A 24,116-nucleotide genomic window follows, 5' to 3' on the forward strand; every position below is an offset into this window, starting at 1 on the left:
TGATTTTAAAGATCTTTAATTAAACCATCCATTGTGCGACATTCAAGACATTTAAAACTAACATTTTTTTTTCTAAAGGAAACATTTACATCCGGAACACTGCCGGTGTTAATAATAACACCGGCAATAACAATAAGATTTTTTTCATTAGCAATACAGTAAAATAAGAAACATGACACTTTCCTTTCTATTTAATCGAATATAACCAATTTTTCTTCCCCCTTTCGGCCCTCATAAACTGTACTAATACGCCGCAATTTCCAAGTGACAATTATCCTATATAGGGCTCTACTTAATAACAATTTGTCCTTTTTTTATTCTCGCTTATTCACTGCTAAAACAACCATTATCTTTAACTACATGCCTAATGATGTCAACTTATCGAACAAACACAAGAGAAGGCGTCAAAACTCTATACCTTCCTCTCTTTCGGATTGAAACATCCGGTAGATGTCGGCGTTATAGCTTTGAGTATTCACTGCATTATCCTCTGTAAGACTTGTGACAACGGCTACTTTTGATAGTAGTCTCTGATGACTGCCATTTTGTCATACTTGCAAAATACCAAGTGGTAGAATAGCAAATTTCCGTTTCCTGTAGCAAAAAGCGACACAGTTTATACCTCATGGTTGCTTTACAGACTAGAGAAAAACCCAAAAACTCCAGCGAAGAAAGTGTCACGACACATAACGACAGAAAAAGTTACAACACGTAACGGTAGAACGTGTCACGACGCGTAACGACAGAAAAAGTGACAACACGTAACGGTAGAACGTGTCACGACACGTAACGACAGAAAAAGTCATAACACGTAACGGTAGAAAGTGTCACGACACGTTATGACAGAAAAATCACGACACGTAACGGTAAAAAGTGTCACGACACGTTACGACAAAAAAAGTTACGACACGTAACGCTAGAAAGTGTCACGACACGCTACGACAGAAAAAGTCACGACACGTAACGGAAAAAAATCACGACATGTTACGTAACGTAAGAATGAGTCAGGAAAACAACGGCAAAAAACATCACGGCACATAACGGCAGAAAAAGTCACTACACGTAACGGTAGAAAGTTTCACGACACGTAACGACAGAAAAAGTCACGACACGTAACGGCAAAAAAACACGTACGTAACGTAAGAATGAGTCAGGAAAACAACGGCAAATACCGTCTCGGCACGTAAACGGCAAAAAACATCACGGCACATTACGGCAGAAAACGTCATAACACGGCAGGGGGAACTCCCACCAAAACTTTGACGTAGTTGACTATTTAACTTCCGCTTGTGCATCAGCGTGTTAATGAACACTAACCTTCGCCATTACAAGGCGGGAACCTTCTGCGTGCGTGCTCCGTCGTAAAACCCCGCGCCACTTTACTTTGATATTCACGAAGGCGGGTAAATTGATTACAGTAAAGAAATGAATCACGTGTTTTTAGTCGCACGAACGCGCGAGCAGGGAGGGAGAAAGGGAGGAAGAGTCCGTTCCGTTCCATGCTTTTTTGTCTTGAACTCTCAACTTCGCAATTCAAATCAAAAGGCAACGGAAATATAATTCATAGTGATTAAAACAGCTCAGATTAGCATTTTCTGACGGGATTGAGTAGCAGCATAGCTGTAATTTAGTACACGGTCAAACCATTTTTCAGGTTCGCTCATAACTCTCTCTCATAGTTCTTCTACTTGTGAAAACTCAAGACAATTACCCAGTTGTATGCTCCTATTGATTGACTACCTGTGTTCAGTTGTACGCTCCAATTGATGGGCTACCTGTGTTTAGTTGTGCATTTCTATTAGTAGGCTACCTGTGTTCAGTTGTACGCGAAAGTAATTTGGCGGAAAATGACATCCCTGTGTCGCCGGCGAGACTACTGAAGTCTAGCGGTTATCTCTCTTGGGGGTTTTTAATCGATTTCGCAATTTCTTAGGATGCTAGAAACCAAATGGGGAAAAAACGTGACTCTTACGCGGCGAATATTGATCTATTTTCGAGCAAAATACCCTTTGGTATCCTGTGTTATCAGGAGTCGGTCGACTTAAACATCGCCCACGCTGTCGGCTGAGACTGTCACTTCTGACCGACACTTAAACGCTGCGTCTAATAAAGCGACCGACTAGCCACGCTATCCAGATAGTTCTCTCCATTTCTAAATAAAAGTAGAGTACAAAAGAGGCGGAAGAACGTTTTCGATGGGTTATTGAACTTTGAAAGTTAAACATGCTGCACGTTTAGAAGGACTGGGTAGCAAGAACCGCCAAAATGGAACTCGGAGTAGTTTTTGTAAATCACTAATACTCCTCCCGATCGTCAGTAGAAGATGAGGTATTGTGAAATAATACTCTGCTTGTCAAGCAAGGAAAGATGGAATTTAAAAAATCATGTTTGCAATTTTAATATTTTATTTTAAACGAATAAAACAAAGTTGCCAAAAGCAGTAGAGCGAACAGGGGTAATTTGCAAATTAGACGGAAATGTGTTTTTCTTCTTTTCAGCCGTGAGGGTGATCTTAAAAGATGTTATTTTGCAAATAAGCCAAACAGAAATGGGGAATATGAGAATGATTAAAATAAGAGAATATCTAATCCATGTGGGAAGCAAATAACGTGCACTTGCAACGTTATGGCACTATCTTACTCGCTCTTTAATTCTCCTATAATTACCGGTTTGCAAGCCCAGCAGACGGTTCCGTGTTTATTGCCTCTTGAAGATGATTGAATTTACATGCCTGTTATCTAAACATCTCTTTTCTATTTACTTTGGATGATAAACTGTCACGGGAAATGTGTTTAGTTGGTTTATCTTTGGAATTTAGTCGATACTTTATGTAGATTTGGATAGTTCTTTTTTTATTAAATCATCCTGCGATCCCTATAATTTATGCACACGAGAAAGAAACAGTGTTTCTTTCTCGCGCCGCGCTCGCTGTGTGCCCGATCTCCGCGACGCCCTGGGTCCCCGAGGATGGCAGAGCATCGCAATATCAAAATTGTATTTATCTGACATAGCATATTTTACTTATTTTTGTTTAACCCAAGATTATCTTGCTGAGGCCATAAATAATTTGCCTGGAAATCGTCTTTTTCTTACCGCTAAAAGATTCGCAATCGATCAAATCATCACTATTTTAAACCAGAGCCAATTGCTAGTCGGCTTGATGATAGAATAACAATGGCTTGTTGGGAAGGCGATAATCAAGACATTGATTTGAGATTGTTTCGTTTTTGGGAACGAGCGAGTGAGGTAGTCTCCATGGCAATAATAGTTTGTTTATTTAAAGAATTTCTATCAGCCACCATTTGTTATCCTAGCAAAATGCCAAGCGCGAGAAAGACTGAGGTGGAGGAGCTACAGAGACATTTCCAATGAAATTTACTAGAACTTTCTAGATTCTTTAAATAAGTTGCCTTCAAATGAAAACAATAAAATTGTATTCCGCCGCACAATATGGAGAAAGATACTTTATCATTTCTTTATTTTAAAATATCAGCAGCTAATATTTTTTTCCAATGGACCCCGCTAACCGGAATTGATTTTTGTCTCCCAACAGAGTTGGAGTTAACAGAGTACTTGTAATCCAGTAAATAATTTGCTTTTTGTTGCTGTTATTTTGCCGCTCAAAGCCTGAGCTCGCTAGCTTTCCACCCAAACAGTCAAGCGATTTCTTAGTGTAAGTCGGCTAGAAATTTTTATGGGAAAAGATATTATTATAAACGACGAGAGCCTGTGGACAGATACCATCTTCTTTTATTCTTTGTAAAATTCTGGCACTATTTGGGGAGGTAAGCTACGGTGAATCAGGTAACACAACGTAAGGTCAACCCGGCACTATTTTCAGTGTAGAAATATCTACTCTAATAAAAAGACAATGACCTAAAAATTTGCCAAACATTGAACAACAGCTCTCTTGATATAGATAGGGTTCATATGTGAAAAGGAGTGAAAGAGGAAGGGGGGGGGGGGGGGTGGGGGAAGGGAGTAGCGGCTCAGAGGAGAAACGGGGAGGGGAGGGGCCGGGGCCCAGAGCAGAGAAAAGGGAAATGGGGAGGGGGGGGCGGGGCCCAGAGACGAAGAAGAGGAAACGGGGAGGGGACGGGGCCCAGAGACAGAGAAGAGGAAACGGGGAGGGGAGGGGACGGGGCCCAGAGACGGAATAAAGGGGAACCGGGAGGGGAGGGGACGGGGCCCAGAGACGGAGAAAAGGGGAACGGGGAGGGGGGGGGGGGGGGGACGGGGCCCAGAGACAGAGAAAAGGAAACGGGGAGGGGACGGGGCCCAGAGACAGAGAAGAGGAAACGGGGAGTGGAGGGGACGGGGCCCAGAGACGGAGAAAAGGGGAACGGGGAGGGGACGGGGACGGGGCCCAGGGACGGAGAAAAGGGGAACGGGGAGGGGGGACGGGGCCCAGAGACAGAGAAAAGGAAACGGGGAGGGGGGGGGGGGACGGGGCCTAGAGACGAAGAAAAGGGGAACGGGGAGGGGAGGGGACGGGGCCCAGAGACGGAGAAGAGGGAACGGGGAGGGGAGGGGACGGGGCCCAGAGACAGAGAAAAGGGAGACGGGGAGGGGGAGGACGGGGCCCAGAGACGGAGAAAAGGGGACGGCACAAGAAAAAGATTTGAATGCCAAAAAGAATAAATGCACACCACGGATAATGACAACCTCCTTTTTATCTTAACTATTTGGAAAAACACCTGATATATAATCATGTATAAGGGTACCAAATAAAATTGATTGATTGATTGATTGATTGATTGATTGAAGGGGAACGGGGAGGGGAGGGGACGGGGCCCAGAGACAGAGAAAAGGGAAACGGGGAAACGTGGGAGGAGAGGGGTTACAAAGGGTTAAATTGAGTTCAGAGAAGGACAGAAGGGGAAGGGGGACTGAACGGGACTCAGAGAATGAGGGAATGGGAAATGGGAGGAGGCTCAGAGGAAGAGAAAATTGGGGGAGTAGAGTTTACGTTTTATGCAATTATCTTTCCATAAAGCCATGCAGGGGCGGATCTAGGGGGGGAGAGGGGACCACGGCCCCTATTTTCAGACATTTGGCTAAAAAATAACAAGAATTATAAGGGGATATACGGAAGAACAATAAGTCCGGGCCCCCCCTTTCTTGAAGCTTTTGCTTGCCCCCCCCCCTTTTTTTAAACTTCTGGATCCGCCCCTACCATGTTTTCTACTTTTTGTAAATTCTTACCCACAAATAAACTTGGCGCCACAGTAAGACTACACAGCAAACCGCCAGCCACAGATGATGCGCTAAAGGTTGCCAATACCCCGTGGATGTGTCTAAGAAAATAAAGTAGAAATAAATACCACTTTTGGCCAATTCTTATAATTTTGTTAAGAAAACTAGAGATCTTTTCATTTTACGAGCATTTTAATGGTATTTAAAGTATAACGTAAATTAGAGCTCTCAAGATAATAAATTAGTAAAATTAAGATAGGCCTTTCTAAAGAAGAGAGGGGATTTCACTTATATATACTGACGTGTTCCAAAATTGCTACGGCAAATAGCCTTGGATATTAGAGCTTTGCACATTGGTGAACGCTTATATAATTTGAGATTCCTAACGGACTTATTTTAGTTAGAAACCCTCTTAAAAGCAAGAAGCCAACAAAGGGGTTAACACCAGCTGCATTTCGTATTGCCCGTGTTATTATCAACTCTTTGATCATTGACCTTTTGTTTATTGGTTTATAAGACAGGTCACTCCTACGATTAATATCTCTTCGTAATAAAGTCGTCTGTTTTAACACTTGATCGAGAGGGTAAGAAGGGTAGTTTTTAAAGAAAAAGAGCGGTAATAATTAAAAGAAGGTGGAAAATGACCGAGGAGATATTCTAAAATGTTATCCAAGCATTAAGGAAAACATTCGCTTAGGTTTAAGTTTTTGGTTAAAGTCAAATGAAGTCTTGTTTCTCATGATGAGATTTTATAGGCAGGAATGGTGAAAAGTTTTGTTCTTAAATACAAACTATGTTTAAATAACAATGACGATTCATATTCAATATTTGGTTAGGCCTAATTTGGCCAAGAGATTGAGTACGTAATGTTATAAGCACAATTTGGCTTTCGTCCTTCGTTTGTGAAAATAATAACAAAAGATTGGCAAGTTTTCTATAAAACCCGCCAAGTGGTACGACGCTAAATTTGTTAGATTTAGTTGAATACCCCCAAAAAATTAACACTGTCAATTTTACCATTCCGATTACTCTCATGCCGTCAACTTTCAACTGGTTCTTTATTGAAAAATTTGAAACACTGATAAATATTGCAACACATCCACTTTTGCTGTTTTATGAATGGAGGAATTCATCAGCATTTACGAATAGGTTTTTCTCGCCCGTTTGCATTAAAGGTGGTTTAGGGGTGAAAAGTAATTGATCAGAAAACGCGAATTATTTCTTTCCTGTGTTTGGTATAAATGTAGACCTAGGCCAAAGTCTATTCTCTATTTATCAATTGAATAGATCTCTGATAAAGCATGTGTAATGATGACCAACTGATCAAATTCATGTTCTTACTCACTCGCTGCATGCTAATTTTAACTCGGTAAGCACCGGAAAATATATTCATAATTCAAGTCACGAAATTTAAAAAATAATCATCATGCTAGAAAGTTCGCACGCTTCGCGGAGCTTTTACGATTCCCATACGTGGCTCTGCTCACTTTACATACAGGCGTCTAGCATTGTTCGTATATACCGAAGTTTGAACGAGCACTCTCCGAATACGCTTCGTTACCGATCGGAATTCCGAACACAAATAATTTGCAAATATACACAAAACCAAATGGAGACTGCTTTTGTTGTGGTTTGGTACAGACTTTTCAGCGATTTCGCCGTACGATTCCTTGCCGAATGAATGAAAAATTCCACAAGCATGGACAACAGAATTCAGGCAGGAATCCGTATTGAATTTTAGGATTAACTAGTGGATAGATAATTTTTAAATTTTAGTTTTTCTCGCGTGGGTTGAATTTATTCGCGCAAGTGTACGCGTGTGCTATTCGTCTCCGAAAGAGTCGCACTAAACATGGCAGGCTTCCGAGCTCCAGCCTCGCCTCCTCCACCTGATCTCTCGCATCTAACCGAGGAAGAAAGACACATCATTCTTGAGGTTATGAATCGGCAGAAATCATTGGAAGCCCAGACGCAAGAGATGCAGAAGTAAGCAATTGGAAACGGATAATTTCGACACGGCCAACGCCATCTCGGCCGCTCTACGCACTGACAAGATACACATAACACGACGTATACATCCTCGTTTTTTATTTAGGTGGAAGATTTTGGTTTCTTTGTCTATCAGATAACTATAAGTATGTTTTTACTCCTTGGATGCATTTACATAAAGCTGTTTTTTGCGGGGAATTTGGCCGGCAATTTGGTAGCATAGTAAAGTTCGTTGATGAATTGAAATTTCGTTCTTTTAGGAGTATGTTGAAGGAGGTTGCTAGCTTCCAGAATCAACTGGAAAAAAAGACAGATATGGAAGTCGTGAACCCCCAAGTTAAGCAAGAAAACGTTTGCGAGATTTGCAATAAGACGAAATTTACGGAAGGAACCGGCAAAGAATGCAAATACTGTAAATTAAAGTGTTGTGCACGGTGTGGAATGGAGGTTACAATTCCAGGATCCAAACAGGTATGTTCTGTCGCTGCCACCAAAAAAATCCTAAATTTCCCGCTTAAATTTCAACCAAAATCCGGCCGTACCCTTCTTGATTATTGTGATTCCCGATTCGGAGGAAATCGAACAAGTATTATGTACGGTTCTAAGTGAAATTCACTGCCCGCTCGTTCTATTATACAATCTCCAAAGTGAAATTATTATAACTAATGTATTTTCTCTATTTTTTTTTCTCTCTCTCTCTCTCTCTGGTTCGTCTCATTGGAATACTTGGACATCTTCAGACTACGGTGAGTTAAATATTAACTCGCTTTCTTTCACAGGCTTTATTTCGTGTGATTTCAAATCAGAAAATTCGAATTAGACGGGAAAACATTCAAAGAGTTCTGCAGAATTCCAGTGTAAACAGAAATCCGACAAGCTTGGGATTTGGCCTTATAAATATTTAAAAACTATAAAACTACTTTTGTGGGTCGCTTGAAACTCAAACTGACTAAGTCATGCATATGAGATAGTATTATCAGACTTATTCATCACCCTTTCGTCTTTTAGGGTGACCACGATAAAGTTTTACTACTCGCTAAGGTAGAAACATTCGGCTACCGAGCGATTCAGCGGTCTCAACTTTGCGGGATTTCGTAAAGAAACTCCCCCTAAACATCAAGTTTATTTATAAATGCATCAAAAATTGTCTGCCTATTTTTACGAGTGTAAGATTCTAATAACACTTACACAGCATTTTCCAAGGTTACATTTACCAAAAGTTTCTTTAGATGGTGAGTTCGTGCCAACTTCCGTTAGCCCGATATTAAAATCGCAGCCAACGTTTTGACATTTCGTACGGGTATTTTCCCAACACAGGTGGATGATGTGTCATACATGCTATTCGTCCCACCCAGCTTCGTTTTAAAACACCGTATTCTAAATACCCATCTGCATTTTAAACCCAAGCGGTTTAAATTTTGATGCATCTCAGCCTAATACTAGCATCTTACGAATAAAAACCAAAGTGGAATTTCTCCTTGAATTTGATGCATTTCTTTACTGTGAAGTAATTTAGCATAAAGGCGCTGTACTGGTAATAACTTTGGCCGCATCTTGTTTATTTACGAAACCGTGGATTGTAATTTGTCGTGAAATTCAGCCATGCATAGGAAATGTGAAGTTACGAATTTAGGCATTCGGATATAAAGTCTACCTAGACTGCGGTACGGAGTCATCACGCAGAGAATTAACATACGTATTCGAAAATTTAATTTCAGGCCTGAGCGTAATATTCAGATTTATGGAATACATGTTTGCTTTCTTCATTAAAGAAACTCTCCAATTCCGAGCTAGAGGTTTCTTAGGGTTTAAACAATGCATAAACCAAATCCGCTATTTCAAGAAATGTCGATCACAGTACTGAAAGTGCTTTTATTCTCGTATGCTTATAATTTGTGTTTAGCGCATACGCTGGCAGGGAGCTCGGGGCAGGGCAAATTGACGTGATTCGGAGAGTGAGTGAACCCCGACCCGTAGCTTTTATTCCACAAGAGTATGCGATTGGCAAAAAGTCAATAAAGAATCGAGATTGCATCTAACCAACAGCAATTTTGAGATACGAGATACGTCGTCAGGGCCCTGGTTTAAAACTTTCCCCGACACATTCAGACATAGACAGTAATAACACTTTAAAACACAGTCTTAGATCAACCAATTAACTTCCTCGCTAGCTCATTCGGATTGGAGTAAAGTTTTTACACGAATAAAAAAACACGCTTCAAACATAAATTGCTGAATATTTAATAAGATTTCTAGGTTAAGGAGAGATACAAATTTGTTTTGTTTGGAGATAGCATGCTACTGGTTCAAATACCTGAGTACAGGTTGAAAATGCTGAATCATTTTTATAGACTGTGCAGCTATTGCCACAGGCGGAATGTTAATACATAAGGAGGACTGTAGCCCATAATGTTTCATTACTGCCATTTACACTTAGTTTTAATAGTAGACACCGAAGTAATTACAATGTCTGGCAAAGTCGAGAAGATCCAAAATTTACACCCTAATATAGGCCTTCACAAGTATTTGTATCCATTCACGCCCTATACCCAGCTATACACACCCTATTCTAGATAACAGGGATTAATCATGTGCTATAGAACTCTTTAAATGTAATCTTGGACAGCTTAAAGCTGGGATTAATCGTTTATTCTATGCGTCTTCCAGACATTCACAAAAAAAAACACTATTAGGTTTGCCATTCTTTCACAAATATTTATATTTATGCTGTGCAGAAACAATTGTGGTTTTGGATGTTTAGATATTTCTGTTAAGATTCAAAGTCATTTTTGCATGGTTTTGAATAAGAATAAATTTGTGTTAATCCAATTTTGTATCAATGGGTAACTAGGTTGAAGATTAACTCTAAAATTTCAGATTAACCCATTATTGGTCTACAATAAACATTGTATCTTTGCCAGACATACCAAAACAAATATAAAATCTAGTATACTATGTTACTTTGGCAATTCCCACAAACTAAAAATCAATGTATACATTTGAAATGTGCTTTTGGTTGTAAACCTATGTGTTTTCTAATGAAATGAATGAAATCCAATAAGTAAACAAAAAATTCACCTGCTAAGAGAGAACTGTTTATAACTAGGAGTGTAATTCTATGGAAATTATCAGATGTACCAAGTACTCCTTAATAGCTGGTGTACATTTTCTCATGACTATATTTAGATCCAGTGTTTGTTTGTTTTTCTGTAAATGCGGGCATAGTAACTGTATTAGAAAGGAAAAAAAATCAGCTTTTTGTTAAAATCATCTTTCTCGACCAATGCTATGAAAGTTTAACTTTTCTTACTTCTTTAGTAACCCTTTTCCCCTAACCTTCGGGAGTATAAAACACATAACATGCTTTCGAAAATCCCTTTTCTGTTATTTAAATGACTATGCAAAAATAACTAAAGAGGTTATATAATACTAACATACTAAGATATTGAAGAGGTCCCTACTCCAGGATAGTTTAAAAAGTGATGTTCAGGCCCGTACCCACGATATTTCTTGGGGGGAGGGGGGGTGCGAAATCCGAAAAAGTAATTTTTCTGGGGGGATGGAGGAGGTTTTTCTGATAAAAATCTGACCACCCCCGACAGAACAAAAAGTTTTTTTTCTTTTTGCACAGGATGTTTATTGTCGGATTTTGCTACAAATAAAGTCTGACTAATGGATTAATGACATACCAGAGTGATCTAGCTTATGCTTAATAGTTTTGTCTACGAATAGTACGTCTATTGAGAACCAAAAGTGGACTTTCGGCCGTTGTGGGGGGTGCGTTCGCACCCCCTGCACCTCCCTGGGTACGGGCCTGATGTTTAATGTCTTGTTAGTGCTGAATAAACCATGTATTCCCACCTCAATTTGGACCGCAACTGGGGGTCAAGCCACTCATATACCAGGTAGCGGGTGCAAAGTGTGTCGTTTGAAAGGTTATAAACTTGTGTGGACAGTGTTCGCTGGAAAAATGACCGCAATGCAAATATAACCAGTTGAGGTGGTCAATTAAAAAAAGACATTAGACATCACTTTAGAGTAAAACTATCCTAGAGCCTACAATCCATCTAGTCCTAAATAAATAAAAATAGTTTTTGAATGGATATTCCTCTGATTTCCTAATGCAAAAAAGACAATAATTAACAAAATATTAGGAAATGAGTTGTGTTTACAGCTCAACTAATATGTGAGCTTGACAGCAATATATCACAAATATATAACCTAACTGATGCCCTTGCAAAAAAGGCTTTTTAATGTTTGGAGATACTATGAATTACTTCCAGAAAATGCACCCAAATATAACCTAGCTGGCGTCATTGCCAAAAAACGCCTTAGTGCTTGAAGATAACTGCTCATTTCCAGAAAATGCTTTAGTGCCAAACATTTTTGCTATTTTTATTATGAAACATTGTATGAATATTGCTGATGACCTTGTTATTCAAGCCTAGCCTGCAATGAGGTATTAACATACAATGATTGATTTGGGGCAGCTAAAATTAAATATGCTATTTGTGATCAAGGAGTATGGGAGTTTTTATGTTTTTATTGTCAGGATTTCTTTAAAAAAAATCTTTTCAATTATGATTTTTTTTTTCAAGGTCAAACTTCATAAAGTTTATAATAAAATAATATCATCATCCACAATTACACAAATCAATCAACTGCAAAAACATGAAAAGTTAACTTGAAATATCTGACATGTCTACTGTTCAAAACTGGCAACATATATTATTTTGAGTTTTTAAAAGTTTCATAAAGTTTGTAAAATGCATTTTGGATTTTTTTTTTCTTTTCCATCTGCTACTCTCTATTTCAGCTTCTTGTTTCTCTGTCTCCCTGCAATTTCCCCCTTTATGCTTTAATCAATTATCTCTTTCAGTGTGATGATTTCTATCTCAACTTGTTAGTATAAACTTTAAATCAACTTTTACATAAACACCACTAACCCATCTACAAGATTGCTTGTTTTTGTTTAGAGTGGATCAGAATCCCATACATGGACAGCATTTTGTTTGATGTGGTGAACCTTTAGTCTTACCCAAATGTAACCTAGAATAACCCTAAGCCCACCCTTTGAGCAAAAACTGGCTATGTTAGGCCTGTCGCCAGGAGTTTAAACAAAAGAGACTATTCTAGCTTAGATAACTTGTCCTTCTAGATAACTGGTTCTTCTGAACCTGCGAGCCCTTTTCATAAATACCTGCCTTGTCATCACAAATCAAAAATGGCCAAAGACAAATTATTCTAATCCTACATCAATCACAAGCATTCTTGCAAAGAATTCTCTTTCATACGCACAACATTCATAAACATAAACGTTAATTATTGCGTTGCACTATGTTCATTCTATTTCAGCCTGCTGCTACCGGGCCTGCTCAAGGATTTTCTCTCTTTACCAACTTGATTAATGAGGTCAAGACTCTTGCTCTCGGTCCTGAGGTCTGTAACTATTCTTACCTATCTTTACTCTTGCTTTGACTTACTGAACAGTATTGCCTTACACCATCGACATGACTGTTCGCTTTTAACATTTTTTCCCTCAATACCATTGAACTATACAGCTTAGACCAAGCTTAGATCTACTGTACCACCAACTCAAAGACCCAGGATGTAAGGGTTTTGGGCAAGAGAGTCAGAAAAACAAGGTTTTAGAGAAAAATGTTGAGGGGTCAGGAAGGAGCTTCATTTCTTTCTTACCTTCTCCCCTAACTTCAGCAGCGTAGCCAGGATTTTTAACAGGAGGGGGCCCAAAAGGTCCTTTCAAGAGATTTTCTCCTGTATTTTAGATAATGTCTCATACATTTACTGTATTTTTGGCTGCTAGAAGGGGGGCCCCAGGCCCCCTGGGCCATCCCCCTGGCTACGCCCCTGAACTTTCCTCATGCCTTGTCCGTGCATCTCTCTTGTCCCATCCTCTATACCCTGAGCCCCTCATAGTGCTTAACTGCACACATACACTCACAGAATGATCACTTCCATAAATACTTGAAAATTAGCAGACAGACTCTATCAGCCACTATCGAAGAAGTGCACTTGAGTCACACAAGATAACAAGTGCTGCTATATTTATCTTAGGAAACACAGTATAACTCACTTTTACTTAAGGAACGACTTTAGATTACTGTTAAGAGACTGTTACTGTTAAAGAAAACCATATCTTATCTACTCACCCTACTATTTCCCATTGACTAGTTATCCGTTTATCATTACTTCCACTCTTTGATTGCTGCATGAATCTTTGGCCTGTCACTCTTGGGGCTTTCTCAACTTTCTTATTTACCGCATGCTCTGAGTATGATGTAGATTTGACCAGGAAATTGTTTTCTGTGAAGCCAATGAAAAAATAATAATTAAAACTTTGCATGTAATAAAAACATCTGAGCGGGTGTTCTAATAAAATAATGCATTTAAATTAAGCACCGCTACTTGTACTAATGTCACTGTCTGTCTTTCTGTCCGTCTGTCTGTCTGTCTGTCTAAAAATTGTATATGCTTGCTTGGTTCATTGTAATTTTGGTTGCATGTATCAAAGGTTTTTATATGCATGCTTAGCTTATTGTAATATTTGAAAGTCCCATGTGAAAAGCCAGATAATCTTACGTCGTCTGGCGCATTTTAGGGGTATAACGACTTTGACATAAACATCCTTGTTGAAGCGTAAAGCATGGTTACACCCTAAATGATAACAATAAACGCATGTATAAAGACCTGGAAAAGTGATTAACAAGAATAATCAGATAAACACCTAATCAAAGCCACGTCATCTTAGGAAGAGATTTAGGAGGGGTCCCACTCCCCTAAACATCAACCTTCAGCCTGCGTAACTGGTGGTTTTCTGCTGGTGGTTCTGGAGAGGTTTTCTGTCCACTAAATAGTCTTGTAACTTAGTATGTTTGGCTAGCTAGTTGAATGAATATTCGGCCGCACCGGCGGTGGGGGTAGGGGCGCCTTGCAAGACTGCAGGTAGTGTGTGTAGGGGGGGGGGGGGGGAGTGGACATTTTTCTCTTGCCCTGCTTATCTACCCCAGACAGTTCCCAAAACTCCCCTAAAATAGCCAGACGACGTAAGCTAATCTGGCGTTTGAATGTCCAGAATTAACACCCGTTTTTGTGTCTTTTGCATCTAACGACTGGTCACATCTCCTTTAGGTGCAGTGGTTGTGCTTGATATGCAAGAAGAAACAAGAAGTCTTGACAAAGACGGGATCATGGTTCGGCCCCAAAGATATTAAGGCGCTGGACGATCCATCCTCACAATTTGGCAACGATTTTAAGGCTATTCCATCAGAGGAGGACAAACGAGCCATGCACTTGCAAAGCGCACTCCATCGCAGCGAACCAGGTAGGGGCAGCTTAAGGAGGCGGAACGAATCAGAAAGCGAACGTGCGCGAAGACTTGAAATGGAAAGACATAATTATCTACGACGACCTTCTGTTTCAGATGAGGAAGTTGAATCGATCCAGGACTCTGCATATAATTTTAATCATTATTATAGCGACGATGAAGCGTCTAGATATGGTGATAATCGCGGACGTAGGAAAGTGACATTTCACGACGAACAACGGTTAGGAATGAGTCGACAGCCTTATGGGCCAGGGCGTGGTCGCGGTCACCCAAATGGGAGACCAATGCAAGGGAGAGGCATGCAGCCTGGTATCCGCGGAGGAATGATGCCGCAGCAAGGACCTGGGGTGAGACCAGGATTCCCTCCAGGTCCTCAAGCGCCGGGGCAGCCTCCTGGGATGCGTGGTGGATACCCCCAGCAGCAGGGAGCAAGGCAGATGGCTCCTGGCATGAGACCTGGAGTGCCTCACCAGCAAATGATGATGCAGCAGCAGGCACCAGGTATGGGTCGGGGTGGACCCCAAATGATGCAGCTAGGCCCACGACCTGGTGTTCCTCCACAACAGCAGCAGATGCCTCAACAACCGCCGGTGTCAACTGCGGCAGGTACAGGGCGTGGAGGTACGGTACCCCCGACCCCAGCAACTGCTCCTCCGCCGAATCCTGATGGCACACCAAGGCCAGAGATTAATGGGAAGAAGATACCACCAAGGGGCATGCGGCCTCCTGCGGCAAAAAAGGCGGCTGCTGAAGCTGCCGCAGCAGCTGCACAAGCCGAACGAGGTGCTGGGCAGCAACAGCAGAAAACTAGTGTACCACAACAACAAGTGCAGCAGCAGCAACAACAGCAACCGCAGCAACATTTAGACACAAGGATGGGCGGCCAACCATCACCACGCCCTGGTATGCCAGGTTCTGTACAGCAACAGCAGATGATTGGACAGGCACCAACACACATGGGTGGTCATCCTGGTCAGCGCCCCATGGGACCACATGCACACCAACAAGGCCACCCAGGTCAACAAATGGGAGGTCATCCACATCAAATGGGAGTTCACCCACATCAACAAATGGGGCAGCACCCGGTTCGTCAAATGGGGCCACACCCAGGTCAGATGGGTAGTCACCCACAACAAATGGGTGTTCACCCTCAACAAATGGGTGGTCATCCGCAACAAATGGGTGGTCATCCGCAACAAATGGGTGGTCATCCGCAACAAATGGGTGGTCATCCGCAACAAATGGGTGGACCGCAACAGCAAATGGGTGGACCGCAACAGCAGATGGGTGGTCCGCAACAGCAAATGGGTGGTCCGCAACAGCAAATGGGTGGTCCGCCACAGCAAATGGGTGGTCCGCAACAGCAAATGGGTGGTCCGCAACAGCAAATGGGTGGACCGCAACAACAAATAGGTGGTCCGCCACAGCAGATGGGTGGTCCGCAACAGCAAATGGGTGGTCCGCCACAGCAAATGGGTGGTCCGCCACAGCAAATGGGTGGTCCACCCCATATGGCAGGGCAAATGCCAGGACCTCAACCTATGGGGACCCCAACTTCTGGTCGCAGGTCACAGCAAGGGTTCTCCGAACGAAGGACAGGAATGGTTGGATCACCTCCGAAGATTCACAACCTTGGTCCGTCACCCCAGCATCTTGATGGTGGCATGCCTCCTGGTCAATTCACTGGGCATGTCGACGGACGCCCAGGACTCAATCAGGGAATGCAGAGACCAGACCAAAGGATGGTACCTTTTCAAAACCAAGGTATGAATGCTGATGGACAGTTTAGCGATGGTAGGTCAGGCTTTGGCCAGGGCCTCCCAGGTGGTCAGGGATTTAGTCCTGGTTCTCAGGGTACTCCCAGTCAAGGCTACACTCCGAATAGACTGGCCTCTCCTAGCGGGTATGGTCCCAGCGATAGCAGACCTGGGTCAAGCCAGCCTGGAATGGATAGATTTGGACAAGGGCAGAAACCATCCAGGTTTGGTTCACAAGGTCAAGACTTTGGTCCAGAATCGAAACGATCAGATGGGCGTGATTATGGATCATCTTTCAATGGTCGTGATGGTAGAGATGGTTACAGCTCGCCTCGTACTAGTATGGATTCGCGAGTAAGCGACGACGTGATGGGCAAGCGGGTGGATGATTCGCCAGGCTTTGCTGGTGAGCAACGTGACGGCTTCAGGGATGGGATCGGTGACGATATGGTGCACAAAGAGCGACGGCCAACGCCCGAAGACAACAACAACGTGAGTACAAATAACTTGAGCTTAAATACGCTGTTTAGTGCGATTTTGATTATACTACGGATTATGAAACATAGGTTGAGTATTCAGTGGCGGATAGGGAATCAAGACGAATATGCGAGCGTTGTCTAAAGCCACTCATAAACAATGCTGGGCTTTGGCTTTCATTAATCATTAAATCACTAGTTAGATAAGCTGAGAAGGACGGAAAAATCCAATTATTGCATGCGAGATTTTGCAGAATGGTCGACTACTCTCGAGTTTGAAACTATAAAACATAATGTGGCCCAAGACTGTACTTTAAGAAGGCCATAGCCACCATTTCGTGTCTCGCACAATACCTAGTCACACCAAGGCATCAATTTTCAGAGGCTCATTCAAACGAGTAACCGAAATATTTTGAATCGAATATCATTAAAAGTATCAGTTTTTTCTTGCAATAGAACGTATTTTTAAATGTAAACAATAAAAAAGGAGAGGTCGAGCGAAATTCTTTAATTAAGGTAGGTAGTACTCCAGAGGCAATAGAAGGTATATAAAAACTACAAAACGACCAACTATAAGCAGCCGACGGGTGCTGCAAATTGTCATCTAGGGAACCTCAAGGAAACTCAAAGTAGTCTCCGGTTGGCGCCTTGAAGTAGACATACAAAAAAAATCAGGATTAATGCTCACAGCTTGATACAGTCAAAGTGTGTCATTGCCCTTGCAGTATAAACACCGGTGTTAATGTTCATCGCAAGATAGGGTTAAATGCGTAATAGACCTCAGTGTTGTTTGTTTAGTAAAACAGAGCTCTAAACATACCCCAGCAGGACGATCTAAAAATGGACTGATTGCTTTTTGAAGAGCAATTACAACTGACTATTTCATTTATGCATATTAGCTATACATAATTACTTGCTTAGGCGTAGAGCTGTACTTCTTCAAGTTAAAAATAGATCAAAGTCTTGTTTTTTTAATACAAAAAAAAACGTCGAGGATACAAAAAGCAATGCTATTCTTAGACCTCAAAAACACTTTGCGTAAAAGCTAGATATAAAAGGAGTGGAAGCAGTTGGTAATTAGTTATTATGGCTGAGCCAGGGTAGAGGTACACTCTTTTGTTTTTTTTATATTTTTTTATCCCTGGGAATTCTTAGAACATGCTCAGAATCAGACAGCAACATTTTTTGCTAGTGCAATGCGTTCTACAATGCAATAAATGTTATTGCTATTGATAATTTGTGTAATTCTCTTCTTATATTTTTTGTGTATCATATTTTTATATACACCGAAATCTAAGAATTTTTTCAGCCTTAAAATGCTTAAATAATGATAACGGCCCAGCCTTAACTGCAAATTAGGCGTTCTTATAAATAAAAAAAGGTAATCAAATACGAGCGTTTCGAGGTAAACGGCAAAGAAGAGTGTTAACATTTGCGTATTGACCTCAAGATTGTAATAAATTATGCTAAGCTTTTAAGTACACTTTTCGAATAATAATTTCCAAAATGGGTATTGTCAGATTGTGTAAGACGTAAACATGATCACCCTGTCCCAGTGCTAGTGCGAGTGCAGCAAGACGTCGCACAAATACTACGACTTACGTAACACTTCACTGAGAATACCTTAGTAAACATATAGAATATTTCCGTAGATTCCATATAATCACATTCAGGGAATCATATCAGGGAAATTCTTTCCCTGACTTTGCATTACATTGATACTTTCTCCATTTTCTTGGAAACAGGATAACATGTCGAACAACAACTAGATTGAAAAAAAAGACGGTGTTTTTCTCAGTGAATGGGATTGGAATTAGCTAAAGTAAACATTTGGTTATTAAAATTAGATATTTTTAGTACTGTATGATGCCCCCCCCCCTATGATGATATCAGCATCAGCACAATTAATAAGCCGATAACCTGTTTTGCATCTTAGGAACGTTCTCGTTTCCAGATTTATTTTATTTTTTTAAAGGACCTCGACTATTTAACTGATGTTTATATCCGAAATTTAAAACATAAGTATCCCATTTTTTTTTTTTTTAGATAATTGAGAGTTGAGATGTAGGCTAATGATTGATGTCGAAATCACGCAATTCTAGTATTAAGGGCTTTCTCTCTCTTTATTTTTAGTTTGTTGATATTTATACTCCTGATAATATCTCCCAGCTTGCTCGGCCCACTGTGTGAAGGCCATTTCCTGTAGTCAATATTACCAAATTATTCCAAGTGACATTCTCCCAAATGGCTTCATACAGTCTTAATAAAACAACGGTCGATTCAGTACTGTCGGCTTAAAACGTAAAATTAAATTTTGCATCACAACAAAATCAAATATTAATTACCTTCAATAAGAAAGCCCCACTCCTGTGAAAATATGACAATGGCTTTTTATGCGATTAGCCTTCCATTTAAAACATTCGCCGATAGACAGCATGAATAATACATATTAAACTGTTGGGCAAAAAAAACCTCAGACCGTTTTTCTGTAGAATTGCGGATCATACGTTCTTTGGATCCTTGATCAAACGTTCCAATGTCCAATTTCAGGACCTCGCCTGGGGTATTCCTGGTAAGAATTTCCAAGAATTCCATCGCATTTTATCGTTTTTCGCTCTATTCACACGGAAATGGAGGGGAAACTGCAAGATGTACTTTGTTTGTTTCCGTCCTTAGAGTAATCTGTTTTTCAAAGATGAGAACCCACCGAGTTCATCGACGAATGCCGGTGTCGGGGATCGCTTCACCAGCGCTCTCTCGATCCGAAAAACTACCACGGCTACGCCTACAATCCAAACGACGACGACAACAACATTTCAAAATTCCTCGCGGATACCAACACAAGCGCACTCTCTCTTGAATAAATCAAGGCACCCGGGCCAAACCTTTGTGGGTAGATCGATGACAAGGCGCTCTGAGGTTTGAGTTTTTCATGTGCCTACATATATTCAAAATTCTTCGCTGTATTTTCTCAAGTTAAGAAGTATTGTAGATGACAGTCGCAACGATTTTAGAGCAATGATGTCGCTATCTTTAACAACTAAAGCTTCATTTGTAATCACCATCTTTCCACTAATTGATTCCCGTAGCGTCCCCTGGAATTTTTCGCTCAAATATTTTGTTTTGGTGTCCGTGTTGATAAATGAGTTTCAAAACATTTTCCTTTTTTATTTAATGAACAGATTACACTTTTGAAAATGATTTCCCAATGAATTTCACTTTAATCGGCATGCTATTGAGTGAATGAGTGGAAAGGCATTTAGGTTTCCTCGAGGAATTATTCGATGATTCATTGATTCTCGAGTATTTCCGTGATTCAGGCTGTATCTTATGCTTTCTGTATCTAAGATCAACGATCGTGATTCATTAGTAAAATCACTCTTTGTGACATTTTTTTATTCCAGCAGCTAATGCTTACAATTTTTTGACACATTTCCCCCCTCCCCTGAAAAAAAAATAAGAAAGCTACTATACGCAAAATCCGCCTTTTTTGGTAAACACTTTAGTTAATGTTTTTAAAAATATTATACTTGAAAATTTGACTTAATCAAGCCTTGTTTAAACGGGCTTGTTTTCATAACTTAACAGGCATAACGTTAAAATGGAAATATCGGTGTTGACACACCACGACCCTAGATTCATACTATCAGATCTCAACATATCGAAATGTTACTTCGTTAAAAAGTCCAATTCGCTGTGATTAAAACAATTTCAATTTCTCAGTGTCGACTTTAACTAGAACTTTCCATTATCAGTGGAAAGTTAGATGGATGTATCAGCTTTCAGGTGGGCTTGTGAGATGCGTTTGTGTTATTTAGTCATTAGTTCTTTACGGTCTTCAAGGTTAAAGTTCATCTAAGATTTATAACCCATGACCTGTTGGGTCTCGGTAAATATGTAGCCCATTGATCTGAAAAGATGGCACATTGGAATTATGGTTTATCATCCTCTCTCTCCAGCTTAGAGACTATTGTAAGTGTATCAAAACTCGCAAACAGCATACTGCTGAAGTGGGTGCTTATTATATACCAGGATACATGAAAACTATCCAGAAAGTATCCAGTCAGAGGCATTTGTATTTTTATTATTAATTGATTCATGGAACCTGCATGGAATAGTCTTAGAAATCAGGTTAGAATATAGAAGTTGTATTAGTGTTTTTTTTAAATGATAGTTTATATATGATGTATTGTAAGATGTCATGCTTTTGTTATCTAGCTTATTTAAAGTAAGGGTATATCCCCTTTTATAATATACAGTATATACCATTAATGTGACAAGTTGAAGCTCTTGACAATTTAAGCACCGGTGATGTAGAGATTGTAATACTACTAAATCTCAGATCTTCTCTGACTTTAGTAGACAACTTTAGTAGGAGTCCTTTCCATTGGACAAAATTAAATTTTGAAGGAAAATGTAGTGAATATATAATGGTTGTTCTAATTTCCATTCTAGATTTAATTAGCAAAAATCTGTTTGCATGCAGAATTAATGCAATCAGAGACCTCCCTTGGCTCAACACAGGATTAAATGTAACAAACACTTGAAACAAATTAGAATGATTTAACAATGATAGGTAAGAAGGAAATGACATTGCAAAACTAGAGCAGATACCATACGTAATTAGTTGAACATACAGTAATTACATGGATGTTACTAGTGTAGTGAGTTTAGAGTGTAAACTGTTTGCCATTATTATTATTCCATTATTATAGCCTGTCTATTGTGTAGGCTGAAGCCAATAGTACACACTCTAAAACATTATAATTGGCAACATTCTCACCACAGTATCTTGTGGCTAAGATAATTTCTTCTAGAAACAAAAACAAAAATGTAAAATAAGTAATGAAGTTAATAATCCAGTTACCAAGTAACTATGACTATTATTATATATCCTCAAGTAGCTATGACTATTATAATTATATTCTCACCACAGTATCTTGTGGCTTAACATGTTTTCTTCTAGAAACAAAAACAAATGTAAGATAAATAATGAAGTTCATAATCAAGTAACCAAGAAACATGTAGTGACTATTATTGATTCCCTACTGAACAACCCTTAATGAATCTCGGATAGAGTATCGATACTCAATAACTGGTAGGTTTTGCCTTGTTTGAACAGGGGTAAATGAGACTACTATCAGGCTTTGGTTTGAGTTTACCTTGCTTAGACATGGTATATTATGTTTTATGAATGCTATTCAATTGTGTACTGGTTTTAATTTGTTGATATATTATTTTTGCTCAGTTGGAATCCAGCATAAAGTGGTCACCCCCTGATGATGATAATAAATGTATTGGGGAAGTTCTCCTCACTAAAGATTCAAGAGTTCACCCATCAGAAACAGGTAGCTAATTTGGATCAGGGATTCTGGGGGATACCAGTTGAATCTGATACTCATTTTTTGTGGGTATATTTCCCAGATAGGGGATACTTTCTGATGTATGTGATGAAGGGGAGGGAGGGGATGGTGAAACCTATTAGCAGTAGAAAAGCACACTTGTTTTTCAATTTCAAATATCACAGGTGGCTAAAAAATGCTGCAATGCTACTGTATTGCTTTCCCTTCAGTTTTCCCTGTATTCAGTCTCAACCAGACTCCCCCTTTGTCCCCCTTTTGTCATTTCCTCCCACCTCAGTGTTTTTTTCCATCCACCTCTCGAGATTTCTGTATCTATCGCTGGTTACAGAGGACAATGAATTAAAAATTGCAGGGGCATAGCCAGGGAAGTGGTCCGGGCCATCCCTTGTAGCAGCCAAAAATCAGTAAATGTATGAGATATCATCTAAAATACAGGGGAAAATGCCTTGAAATGGCCTTTTGGCCCCCCTCCTGTTTAAAAATCCTTGCTATGTCGCTGAAATGAATGCTATACATTTAAGTATTCTATTGCAATGGAAGTCCCTTGATCATATAATGCACTAGTCATTTGAAACCCCCACCCCCATGGTCCCGGGGAAGTGTAGGGTTAACATGGGGACTTAGAGCACTTTTGAACAAGAATCTCTCCTGAGGGGGTGGGGGAATTGACAGTTTTTGACTCTAAGACTTGTCCCCACCATGAGGGCTTGGGAACAAATGAATAACATCACAAATATGCTTTGCAAAAGTCATGTCAGTTCCTGGTTTGAGTCTCTTTCTCTTCTGTAGCAAGCAGTTCCATGTATCAGCGTGTGGCAAGTTGCATGCCGACATGTGCGAAAACAAATACAAATGATAACAAATGCCAGATGAAGATAATTTATTTTTCCATTTTTTTGTAACTGATATCTTCATATTTATTACTACAAATGTACTCACTAAAATGTTACTGGCTTTGAAACATTATTTTAGATGACTTGTTGTCGGGTAGTTGCCTATAGTTTGCATCCTGAGGGGTAGGGTCATTTGACTGCGGTTTTGTCCCGAGGGGGTGGGGGCTTTACTTTGTTTTGTACAGACCATGGGGGTGGGGGTTTCAATTGACTAGTGCATAAGTTAATTGTATTTATTTCTATCTTGTGTTTGTTTGTTCTTTGTCAAGTTCCTATGGTAAGGGTAGTTTAAAATTAGAACTACCCCTCCAAAGCTTTGATCAAAATAGTGGTTAATATGTTGTAGATTATACGAGTTAAGAGCACATAACACAAGGCAATGTTTCCTGCAACTTTTAACACAATATTTGTTTCATTGCGAGTTGCAATTAAATTACACATGAAACATCCTATTTTGCAACTTGAAATGCAATTTTTAGAATTTGTTTCTACTTTTCTCAACATTGTGAAAAAACAGCGCTGTGTATCCAGTTTCTGAAACTCATAATGCGGCAGCCTGCGATATAATCTCAGAAAAATTATCAAATCAGTGAGCCTCATTTCTCCCAGGTTTGCAAGTTGCGAGAAATATTGAGAGCGTGTATCAACACTCTGCTACCTTGAATTTATTTATTGCATTGCGAGTTGCAGGAAAAATTGACTATTGTACCGTGGATTTGGTAGAAGATGTTGTTTACCTCCTCATTTCGCTTGAATCATCTCGATTTTGCAATACAATAACCCTTATGATCAAATGCTGAGTTCGGATTTTCATTCCTGATCTCTGACTACGAACCTTAAACAACATTTGATTCATCAAAAACTTTCCATAGCTTCTTTCGTTGCAAACCTCGTTATTTTTATCGAGACTTGTGGTGAACCGATGAGCTGCCATCTTTGTCTCTACTGCCACTTCTCACGGTCAGGGGACTAGGCACTAGTAAATTGGGCTTCCTATGTTTTTCTTTTTTTCCAAAAGAAGTCATTTCTTCGCGTCTAATTTTTCATTTTCGTACAAGTATGACGTGTTTAGAAAACTAATTATAGATTTCAAACAT

General features: G+C 40.1%; 1 protein-coding gene and 1 long non-coding RNA gene across 14 annotated transcripts in view; one reads left to right on the forward strand and one right to left on the reverse strand.

Moving 5' to 3' along the window:
- Positions 1-23,980, reverse strand: LOC116619483. Its single transcript, XR_004296708.1, has 4 exons — positions 23,757-23,980; positions 13,356-13,509; positions 5,206-5,297; positions 1-594 (listed from the first exon to the last, which is right to left on the reverse strand). It is a non-coding gene; the product is annotated as an uncharacterized LOC116619483 (long non-coding RNA).
- Positions 6,783-24,116, forward strand: part of LOC5514715 (regulating synaptic membrane exocytosis protein 1) — a 41,965-nt gene continuing 24,631 nt past the window's right edge. For 9 of the 13 annotated variants that reach the window (XM_032384325.2, XM_032384326.2, XM_032384329.2 and 6 more), the window contains exons 1-6: positions 6,783-7,182; positions 7,446-7,656; positions 7,926-7,931; positions 12,541-12,624; positions 14,335-16,779; positions 22,012-22,111. In XM_032384325.2, the coding sequence (XP_032240216.1) occupies positions 7,049-7,182; positions 7,446-7,656; positions 7,926-7,931; positions 12,541-12,624; positions 14,335-16,779; positions 22,012-22,111 (2,980 nt within the window). In that variant the 5' untranslated portion in view covers positions 6,783-7,048. The other 4 variants (XM_032384331.2, XM_032384337.2, XM_032384332.1 and 1 more) reach the window with 4 other exon arrangements.

Source organism: Nematostella vectensis, chromosome 11, assembly GCF_932526225.1.
Source record: "Nematostella vectensis chromosome 11, jaNemVect1.1, whole genome shotgun sequence".
Lineage (NCBI taxonomy): Eukaryota > Metazoa > Cnidaria > Anthozoa > Actiniaria > Edwardsiidae > Nematostella > Nematostella vectensis.